The sequence below is a fragment of the Cydia amplana genome, chromosome 7 (genome assembly GCF_948474715.1).
Source record: "Cydia amplana chromosome 7, ilCydAmpl1.1, whole genome shotgun sequence".
In the NCBI taxonomy this organism is placed as follows: Eukaryota; Metazoa; Arthropoda; class Insecta; order Lepidoptera; family Tortricidae; genus Cydia; species Cydia amplana.
This window is the reverse complement of record NC_086075.1, coordinates 8,162,780-8,174,810: the sequence shown is the minus strand read 5'-3', so window position 1 is coordinate 8,174,810 and position 12,031 is coordinate 8,162,780. Positions and strand designations below refer to the sequence as shown.

Here is a 12,031-nt window from a genome sequence, read left to right as displayed (position 1 = left end):
CCAAAGAGCAGGGCATACAGACACATCACTTTTTGTCAAGTTGATGACTAAAATTATAAGATTGTTTTTAATAATCCGCGATATAGTAATGTGATATTCAAATAATTAACTCTTTATAATTAAATTTGGTTTCTGCAAAGTGTAATAAATTATTTCTATTTGATGATAACAGCGCAGTGAGGGCTATTTTCAACTAGATTACAATTTCAAGAAGTAGTAAGTACAAATGCCCTATTGTTTAGCTTTTTTAAGCTTTAGAAGTTGAATTTTTTTATATTGGATTAAAGATAATTCATTATAATTATATTTCAGAATATGTTTTATTACATAACACAATAATGTAGCAGACTAGTATATATTTTATATATGTATATTTAATTTTTTTTTTCTTTTGGTTCATTCTTAATAAATGCTGTAATATAAATGCTGGAACTTAACTCTCCTTGGCGAGCAGAAAAGGCCACGGTCCTTAATTATTAAATTTATACCCACCTATGAACCTATGAATACTAGGTTAATTTTGTACAGATCAGTCACTGAATACTTTCTTTTTAATATTAATCGGAAAGACTAAACTGCCCTTCTCGGCTGAAAGGCTTTATTGAAAAGGAATACGAAAGCACGATCTTTATCTACAATCTCGAGAGGTGCTATGAAAGACATTTGGTTTTTCTCTTATTCACTCGAATAGCGAGAACCAATTATAACTTGTAAGTAATCCTCTTATCTGAAACTCTGCGAGTCGACGCTGCCCGCCACTCTGAATATAATTCACTTTATCCATATTCAATATCAGATCGTGCGACGTCGAGCAAATAGAGCGATTCAAGTGAGAATTATTATTGGATAAAGCTCTTCTCTTTCCTCCTTGTCTATTTTCAATGTTCACTGGACCGTAATAATTTACGTATTGTATACGACGTGACTCCGTTATTTTAATCAACTTGCATTCTGGTTGCGTGTAGGTGTTTAATGTGACGTTTTCTTGCCTAACTAACTACACTTAGATGAAATTACTAAGAAGGTTATGTAATAGAATAGAACAAGTACTTCTTTCAAATATTATTTTATTGTTACAGTAAGCACCAAAAATACGACAAAACAAGCTCGACGAGAGCAAATAATTGCCTTAGTGGGTAACAACAATGTATTTGCTTGGCCCCATGTTGGGCGCCAGTTTTACGTGACACGAATTTTACTGCTCTCTGACCGTGCTACTAACAGCTGATCTAATTTTAACGGAGTGTTAATCAAAAGTAAACGAGCATTTATCTTACTTTTAAAAGAAATATATAGGTAGCGAATCAAATGCGTTGCTATGTTCAATATGATTTATGTGTGCAGTATAATGGGCAGTAGGAAATGGATACCTTCGACTATATATCTCAATTAAATACATATTTATATTACTTACAATCATCATCTCGTTTCGAAAACCCGTTTTTATTTTTAATCTGATCAGTACGTGTAAACACTACGCTATGTGCCAATTACAACTAAACTAGGAACCGAGAAAGTTCTATATACTGGTCTGCCGAAGCATGTTGAATAATGAATAAGCATTTGTCATTTTCTGAAAAGAAAAAAAAAAAGAAAATATATTCTTGAAATCGGTTATTTATACGATGTTATTAGAGTATAACTTAAGAACTTACTGTGGAAAATGTTTGTATAGATATTTCTTCAAAGCCAGGGGCTTGAAGCGGGAGCGGGCGCAATGATCGCTGCATGATAAGAACCAAGTATGGCCGTATCTCACGACCCGCGTTCCAAAACGATATATTCCAGCAAGCATCACTTACTGATCTCACCTATAATAAAAACATAATATTTCTCATCTCACTGATGACCTAGCGTACATATTAAATTTACCAACACTTTTTTGTCTCCAGTGCTTACTTTTAATCCCAGAAAGGTGCACAAATAACACGGGATGTAGACTAAAGTGACTGTTGCGATACAAAGCAATACTAGTATAGCATTAAATTCCCCCTCGTCCAATTTCTGAAAAGAAAATTAAATATTAATCAACTGTGCCGTGTCCGGAATATCTTATTCTGATCTTGAAACTTATTATTTTTCAGCTAAGAATACCCAATCTTGAAATGCGAGAAATCACTTGTTCTTCCATAATTTTCCTAAAGCTTTTTTTGACCTATTAAAAGTATGTATTAAGTCTCTTTACCCAATCACAATATTTCAGGCTTAGATACCCCAAAGTAAAAAGCTTTCCTTTTATTTTAATTCTATAAATGCAAACTGTCGTGGATAATAAGGATTTTTTTAACAAGTTTAAGATTGAATTACCTCGGCGGTACAGTAGGCTGTCAAGCAAACCACAGGGCCACAAAGTTTTTGTTCAAACATTAATAATTTCTTGTAAACTCCAGCGTAAGCCTCCATCAAACTGTAAATTGTATAACATTTAGCTTAGAAGTATTTTTAAGCCTGGTGTTCATTAAATCAGGAGGCGAGAGTGCTCTTACGTGTACATGGAGTGATGTTGAGAGACTATTTCCCTCATTCTGTATTTAATTAACTCTGCGTAGTGCACTCTCTCTTCTTCGTTGGTAGCCGGGTGGATGTCCTGCAAAAGATCTTGGATGGCCCAAATGACTAAATCGGCTTTTGTTGCGATTTGTCTCACCCACACCACTTGGGTTTGTATCATAACTGTAAATAATGGTTAGAGAGCGAGACTATTATTTAAACACGCATAAGCTCTTCAGCGTTAAACACGTAATAGGTACCTAAGCTACTTTGTTTGTATCTACTTTTCTATTTATTTGATGATGCTGATGTTTTATTTTATCGATATTGCAAGCTCTTATAAACGTATTCTGTAGGTTTATAGTTGCCTGGTATTTTTTTAGACTTGTTAGCCTGGTGAGATTGTGTAGTACTACCAGTACAAATTACTTTTGATATAATATTAGCATGATTTACATAAAATCTTTAAGAAGTAATGCAATATTGTCCTAAACTGACACGATAAATAAGTGGCGTAAGGCACATTCGACATGTCCCTATTGTCATTGTTGCCATTAAAAAAAAATCAGTAGGTACCTCCTTTCGTTAGACAGAGCCTACCCGGTTACTAAATTATGTATGTAACTACATATAAGTTAACGGTTCAAGCCATACTCACAAACATAGTTGTATGCATAAGTCATAAAGCAAAAATTCGAAAAGTTTAAGGCTATTTCATAAATAGGCGTTTTTCCAAAGTCTAGGTCCCAAAACCAAAAGGGAACTAGTAGAGGTCGCTGACTGCCGTCGCCAGGAGTTCTCGTCATTAGGTGGAAAAGGAGGGACACCAGAGCGAAAGAAGCCATGCCAACTGCAATGCCAAACGTGAATATCACAGAGCACAGAGACACTTTCCATGTTTCCAATTGATTTTCGAAGAATCTGTCTCTGTAATGAGAAAAATAATACATTGGTTGGAAATTAAAATATTTTTTATTTCCGAATCATCCTTTGATGAGTAACAAAGGGTTATCTTTTTCGTACTAACGTTATTTGCTGTCGAAAAAGTGATCAAGGACCTTTATTAATAACTATCATGGAATTTAATTTGCTGATTTTTTTTATTTGAAACCCTATCTGTCAAAACAGCCAGCTTATTTTCCAATTTTGTTAAAAGTGGACACCCGTTACTTTAAAAAAAGCGGCCAAGTGCGAGTCGGACTCGCCCATGAAGGGTTCCGTATTTAGGCGATTTATGACGTATTAAAAAAAACTACTTACTAGATCTCGTTCAAACCAATTTTCGGTGGAAGTTTACATGGTAATGTACCTACATCATATATTTTTTTTAGTTTTATTATTCTCTTATTTTAGAAGTTACAGGGGGGGGGGGCACATTTTACCACTTTGGAAGTGTCTCTCGCGCAAACTATTCAGTTTAGAAAAAAATGATATTAGAAACCTCAATATCATTTTTGAAGACCTATCCATAGATACCCCACACGTATGGGTTTGATGAAAAAAAAAATTTTGAGTTTTAGTTCTAAGTATGGGGAACCCCCAAAATTTTTTGTTTTTTTTTTCTATTTTTGTGTGAAAATCTTAATGCGGTTCACAGAATACATCTACATACCAAGTTTCAACAGTATAGTTCTTATAGTTTCGGAGAAAAGTGGCTGTGACATACGGACGGACAGACAGACAGACAGACAGACGGACATGACGAATCTATAAGGGTTCCGTTTTTTTCCATTTGGCTACGGAACCCTAAAAAACAGTTATAATGATTACCTGTACTTAGCTCCTTCAGCGCACACATATCGGAAATCCTCTCGCAGAACCCGCAATAAACAATGATAGTGTGCCTTATCAAGTTGGGTGCAGGTGAGAATCAGGTACTTGTATATCAGAACGATACAGTACACACCGGCCTCAGTTGTGATTGAGACATCGAGTAACATAATGCCGTGAAAAGTTGAGACACCAGCAAAAAACACAGCGACTGTTGCGTCGAATACATTTACCGCAAGAGAAACGTAACTGTTGAATAAAAAAATAATAACTCTTGAACCGGACATTTGATAGACCCCATCACATCAGGTGGTAGTTAAATTAACTAAAGTTCTTTGACTAAAGCTCAGAAGTTCAGACTCGGGGTTTGCCAACGAGCCATGGAGCGTAGCATATTAGGTGTCAAATTGGTGGATCGTGTCCGGAACACCACGCTACGCTCCAAGACCCAAATCGTCGATGTAGGCGGGCAAGCTAAAATGGGACTGGGCTGGTCACGTCTGCCGAATGCCGAGTGAGTTGTGGGGCAAAATCACGTCAGAGTGGGGGCCCGAAAACTCAAACCGGGGCTCTGGCAGACCCTGCCGGCGATGGCGGGATGAACTGGACTCCTTTTTAAAGGAGTGGCCAGACATAGCACTGGACAGAGATTTGTGGAGAAATTGGGGGAGGCCTTTGCCCAGCAGTGGGACACAACAGGCTCCAAATAATAATAATAAAGTTAATTTAGTTAATAAAGAAAAAAAATTAAATTCACAATACATACCTCCACTTCGGTATAGGTTCGTCAATTACTGTAAACGCTTTCAGAATAAAATAAAACGTAGGATGAAACTTGTATGGGTCAACCTGCCCAGTGGAATAGTCAAAGTCATCTTTGTTATATAGTCGTTTCAGTTTTTCAAGCATTATTGCGACTGGAGCACATCAGCAACATGGAGAGAGTGTTCAAAGAATACGAGTAGGTTGCTAATTCAGTGTGAGATTTAGAATTGCTATCGTTTTTAACATGAACATAGAAATATTATTAGAATATTCATTGAGGTGTCTATTTAGAGGACATAATGTGCAACGTGTAGGTAGGTAGGTATATGACAAACAAAAACTGGCAGTCATAAAAGGATTTTAGGAACGCCCATATGAAATAGAAAACAATAACAACATTTAATGCAAACAATAATCAACAGAAAGCCTCAATTTATTGATTTATGATTTATGTTTATATTAATGAAACGTTTACGAATAGATAAGGATGTCAAGTTTTTCTTCTGCTACGCCAACGATTTCAACAGTAAGGGCCTACCCCTTTCATATACTTAATGCCGGGAGAACATGCACCAACGAAAATGCGCACAAACGCCATTTTGTGCACCAATGAACTGGCCCACTTCGTACTGTTCGTAAGCGTTAAGTGCCCGTCTTTCTTTACGAAGTAATAATTAGAATGGTGTTTAGCAAAAACGTGTCAACCCACATTCATTTTGCAATAAAATGACAACTTTAAGCGTCATCTTTTTGAGTTGACATCTTATTGCGTAATTAATGTGGGTTGACACATTATTACTAAACACCATCCTATTATAGGTCAATGTGCTACGCAGGAAACTATCATGTTGTAAGTAATAGCCTGAAAATCGCGACGTAATACAAAACATAAACGTAATACGGCTTCAATTCGATTAAGTGATCATTTCCAGTGAATTTTACTAGCTGTTCTACTCTTTTATTAGGTGTTCACGATATTTTCTCGCTCATAATTTCGAGGTTCAAATTACATGGAATTTGTGGAGACGCCGCGAGCGGTGTCGCGTGCGAAGTAGTTATGGAAACGAGTATCCTTGACTCAATTTATGGTAACATTGAAAATATAGGTACTTGTACTTTTTGACGAGGCACCTAAATTTTAGTTTAATACCTAAAGTGTTTTCTTAGTTGAAGGTCAATTAAATGTATTTAGTTATTAAAGTATGTTATAATCTGAAATAGATGTATTATATTAAAAAAAAATAGACCAAGCCAGTGGCGGATACGCTGCTAACTCCTTGGACCTCTAGAGAGGCTCTCCGGCCACGGCGGTAGCCGTCCCAATTTCTCGTGTATCTACCGCCTCTTGTTCACTTTTTCTTTAGTATATGACATCTATTTCAGTTTATAAGTTATATATAGTAGTGTTATAATTAATTGTAATGATTTGTTCCCTAAGTAGTAAAGTATGATATACTTACTCGTAATATGTAGGTAAGTGTGTGATGATTTTATTACTCTAAAATTCGAAAACCCCGGACTTAATTATAAAAGTACCATCTAGTTAATTTAAACCTATACGAGAACCATTGCTGCTCTCATATCACAAATCGTTTATAAAGTAATCATAAGTTGTTCGCAGAAATCGCGAAGCGTCTGGTTGACGTAACTGGTAACCGAAGAGCTGGCGGCTACCTCGCACAACGTATCAGCATTGCGATACAGCGAGGAAATGTCGCCAGCATCCTTGGTACAATGCCTCATCAAGGGCCTATTTTAGATTTAAGCTAGTTTTTAATCTTGTTTGTAAATCAATGATTATTTTTAGTAATCATTCAGATCAGTTTATCTGCTCGGGAGCTACACATACAGATACACAACTTAAAAGACGTCTTTGCGTGGGGTATTAAAAACGGAAGTACCTTCTACACTGCGTTCAACGGCGCTTTATTTCCGATGTATAATCATTGCTATTTCGCTCTAGTAAGGTAATATACTCTCTGGAAACATCCTAACAGAGATTTTATAATAGATTGAAGTTGTTTTTTTTAGAGCTTTCAGATTACCTATACAACTGAAATTCTTCTAACTTAATATTTTATAGGCGACTATTTATCGTCAGCATTTTAACTGATTAGTAATAATATGTAAGAGATTATATGAAGCAAATGGATATAATATCTGTTTCGTAAAACATTTTGCAATACGAGTATACTCTTTACATCAATACCAGCAAAGTTGTACCAAAACTAACTTAGTTGTCTAGATAATATGTATATAAATTACAGCTGGGACGTGCTTTAAGTTGGATTCTGCGAATTTTGCATAATACATTGGAACTAAAATTTCAATGTATGAGGTTGTAGCGCTCAAACTATGAAGCTTGTACATTTTAATATATTTATATTATATGTACCGTAAACTGGGGTGATTTTCGAAAAATTTCGGGTTCCTTTGATAGTTTTAAAACGACCACCAAATTTACATTAGGTATGCATTGTGTTTTGAGAAGTTCATGTAGATTGTTATGATTCTTGTTAATGAATCCCGCATACAAATATATTACGGCTTAAAAACCGAAATTAGAAAGTCGCCCCTGCATTTCACAGTCTCCCACTGGTAATGTCCGAATAGATAGGTACAGTCAGCAGCAGAAGTTGCTAAGCGGGCGAGGTGTTCAAAATTAGCTTGACACGCTCTTATTCTCTAAAAAATAGAGTCGCGTCAAGATCTTTTTAAACACCTCGCCTGCTTAGCAACTTCTGCTGCTGACTGTACTGGTAGGTAATTATGAAAGGCAGTAGGTATATTTATTCATTTTTCAAACACAAATGTTTGAAAAAAATGTTGTATTATATATAAAATTTCCACAATATCTATCATCGGTGGTATTATGGTATAACATCCCGGAATCCCGAGTTTGAGGCTTGAGATTTTCCGTAATTTTAAATTACAAACATTGCGATGTTGTTAGCAGATGGCTTTCTGAATTAAAATGTCGTAATTAACATTTTTACAGCATCGCAGAACGAAGCCTCTATTATAAATAAATAATAAATAAATAAATATTGTGGGACATCTTACACAAATCAACCTAGTCCCAAACTAAGCAAAGCTTGTACTATGGGTACTAGGCGACGATATACATACATTACTTATATAGATAGATACATACTTATATACATAGAAAACACCCACGACTCCGGAACAAATAGGTATTAGTGTTCATCACACAAATAAATGCCCTTACCGGGATTCGAACCCAGGACCATCGGCTTCGTAGGCAGGGTCACTACCCACTAGGACAGACCGGTCGTCTAATAAAGATGCTAAAGACCGTATTCGGCGTATTCAGTTATTTTCGAGCATCTCGGCAGCTCCAGTATATCTGATGACGACTGTACATATATGGTTGTATACAGGTTGTGGTTATGGATGATCCATTTATGTAGTTCAAATTAAATCGATTAAATATACGTACCACATGACGGTCGGATTGTAATCAGCACACGTTTAATTATAACAATCAAGGAAACAATTACATTGGTCTATTCGCTCAATTTGTACACAAAGTTGGCTAATGGCTAAAACAAATAGTCTTGAGAGTAACACTTGAGCGATAAAGCTCACGTTTACAACTAGACACAGCTGGCTGCAGTTAACCACTGGCTTTATGTTACCGGGTTTTGCTATTGGGTAGCAGGCAGGAGGACATATGCACTGCTTGGATAATGTGGAACTGACGATGGAAATTGAAGTAGCTTTTATGCAACGGCGACTTGTCTTAGGCGCAAAAAAACTGGACGCAAGTGGGAAAGAGCTCTAAAGGTGACGTTCGAATGTCTACTGTAGCCGCAAATTTTGATCAAATGAGTGATGGAATGAACGTCATAAACGTGGCAGTAATGCGGCGACAAACTTCACTCATTTTATCAAGGAAATTGACAGATACAGCATCGGGCCCGTATGAAGTTGACATCCGAACGTCACATTTAGTGAGAAATCTTGGGTTTGCAATCCGGATCCAAAATGCATGAAATTATCCGGATCTGGATCCGGTTCCACGGATATTCCCGTGAAATCTATAAGTACGAGTATGGTGAAACATAAATAAGACGCATATTTCAAGAGTTGCAGGCATCAATAGGCCACGATGACCGCTTGCCATTGCCACCAACGCGGTATAAAAAGTAGTGGTTGTGTTATATTCGAGTGAAGGGGCTAATCCCTGGAACGCTTTTCGAGCAACGAACGTAATTATAGTTACCTGGGAATTTGTTACAGCTACAGTGGAGAAAATGTAGATACCTATTTTGTAATATGTAGATAGACCAGGTAACCCTCCTATTCTTTATAAGATATATTATATGTCTTATTTATTTGTAATACGTGCATTAAATGAAATGGGCCCCAGACGTGTCTGGGCCCATTTCGCAGGGCGGGTGTCCTAGGGTAGAGGCAAGGTTTCGCGACGATAGTTTTTGAAACGGCATCTATGTATTAGCATCGCCCGTTCTTGGTCGTTTTCTCAGTTTTGTAAAAGACTTGCATTTTTTGGTTATATGCAACGCTAGAACCAAAAAATGCTGAATGGTGGTTTTCGTTACTAATTAATATATTTGATTTATATAGAGCGCTTTATTAAATAATTATAAGTCGATTAGTGTTTCAGTAAACTGGTTAAAACTGGTCAAAAATATTAAAACAGTTTAACCGTAGTATGATAAAACGGCTAGAAAACTTTAGTTCTAGAAATAATCTCCTAAAGGCATAATATAGGGATTTTATATTATGGCAGTACGATTAGCGGACACAACATAATCTCACATTAAAGTAACAAAGTTTATTAGAGCATGTACTGTGATAGCTTTAACTTAAACAATTCAATTGACTCCCACACCATCGCGAAGCTCTCACGATTGCGCCATTTCTTTTAAATCCATTGAAGTTTGCCTGTTACATCCGCCTCGAAACTTGCACATCGCCAGAAACCAGTTTAAGCATGACATTCGATAGGACATAGTTAGTATGGATCTCTAAGTCATATTATACTGGCTAACTTTACATAAGCAATAAGAACAGTCCTGTGCATCGTTGTGATTGGTGTCACGTATCCGACGACCTAACCGGTCGGTGTTAGCCGACAAATTGATATTTTCAAATACTCGGGAGTAAATATACTTTTCTGAGTATTATAAAAATGCATTGAACGTAAACAAATAAAAGTGTCCGGAATCTATGTGGTTAGTTTGTGGAGAATTCGTATGGTCGCTAGTGGATTTAAGATAAAGATGAAGCGGTTGGCAGTTTTTCAAGTGGAGTAAAATATATTTAACATTTTAAAATCAATGTTGTTTACTTTATTATCATTGTGTGTACTTAAATAATTGACATTCGATTATATTTCCGTTGTCATCCTGTACAAGTACTCAGCATGTAATAAGGCGTACCTAAGAGACTACTTATGAAGCCTGATCGCCGCGTTTAATAAATATAATATATTAAACATTATGTACCTACAACGAAGCAAGACAATGAAGTTTGTACGCATTTGATTGTTGTGTATATCAGCAAGAGGAAAGCTGTCTACCGCTCGCCGTATCCCGGCTGTATTTCTAGATAAGTACCTGCGAGTCGAACAACCAGACTAACAATGTCCTCGAGGCCTCGAGATACAAATACATACTTAACTTTGTCATCTTGGCGTACCATTAAGATAGACCACATCTGGATAAGATCGCAAGTTGTTTAGCCGACCATATGGAAATACTGCTAGCATCATGGGCACCTTCGCACCGGGAGCGGCAGGGATAAGTATATATAATCTTTTAGTTGGAATTTCATTTATAATTTGTATCTAGGTTGTCATAATAAAACAAATATATTTTTAAGTTATAAATATTTTGATTTGTGTTTTTATGTAGTCACACCACTATATATTTATACCTATACCACTACATATAACTAGACCTCATATACTATAGAAAAAGTGACAAAGCCCTCCAGTGGCCAAGACCGGAATCGACCCTGCGTCTTTAGCTTAAAAAGTGACCTAAAGTATTAAATTTTAGTATATAATGTGTAAATAATAGAAAAAAATTAAACGAAGCGGCATAGCTATGGTCAATATATTATATATATTTTCTATAATGTCAATATCCCGAGAGGAAAATAGGGACTACATTTGTATGGAGAAACAGTCGTCTCCTTTCCTCATAAGGCTAGTTTTTAATTAAGTGGTTATAGTGATTCATCACGACCTTGGACTCGCCAGGGGAGTCGGTAAGTGATTAGAACAACCTCCCAGGTAGCTCGAAACGCCTGTTTTACTCTAGCTGAGCTTTAATTAACCACGTATCACTTTACCAAGCCGGTACTTGACTTGTACCTTGTACGGAGGAAATTAATTTGAATTCGTAAACTCGCCCCGCAGTCTCAAATTTAACGTTCATTTAAATTTCACTTTTAATAACGTTGGTACCTTAACTTTTAACGAAATTTGTTACCGTCAAATTGTATTTATATCACAGGGAATAGGTGTTATCGGAGTTTTCTGAGAATGCAGTCAACGCGGCGTATTATGCGGAGAAAAGATCACGTAACTAGCAAAGTTCTAATAAAGTTATGAGAGTAAACGTTGCCCGTATCTGTGGAGCTGAGGTATTGAACACAGATTATATTATTGCATAGATGTTGCATACTGTGATTGAAAATTATTGTTATGTCAAACGAGAGTGTTTATGTCAAACTGAAGAATATCACGTCACATAGCGGATGCATGGTATTGAATACATGGACTAATTAAGTAAATTTTTCAACTGCTATCGAATAAAACAAAAACAATGATTTATTAGGGATATTTTTTTAAAGATCGAGACCGCAACTAAATATGAAGGACTTTACTAAGTTTACTTCTAGAAAACTTTAGGTTAACAAGTTCTGAAACGAATTTATACGTAGAAAAAAGCGGAATAAAATTGGCCACTACGAGTAGGTATGGTTTGTGCTCTGGACGTTAGCAATCCAG

The 12,031-nt window shown here is 36.3% G+C and overlaps 1 protein-coding gene across 1 annotated transcript; it reads right to left on the bottom strand.

The window, feature by feature from the left end:
* Positions 1-1,411: 1,411 nt before the first annotated feature.
* Positions 1,412-5,220, bottom strand: LOC134649586 (uncharacterized). Its single transcript, XM_063504403.1, has 8 exons — positions 5,027-5,220; positions 4,261-4,509; positions 3,149-3,417; positions 2,487-2,673; positions 2,308-2,407; positions 1,900-2,004; positions 1,656-1,811; positions 1,412-1,573 (listed from the first exon to the last, which is right to left on the bottom strand). The coding sequence occupies exons 1-8, from the start codon at positions 5,167-5,169 to the stop codon at positions 1,520-1,522; spliced, it is 1,263 nt and encodes a 420-aa protein (XP_063360473.1). The 5' UTR covers positions 5,170-5,220; the 3' UTR covers positions 1,412-1,519.
* Between the last annotated feature and the right edge of the window lie 6,811 nt (positions 5,221-12,031).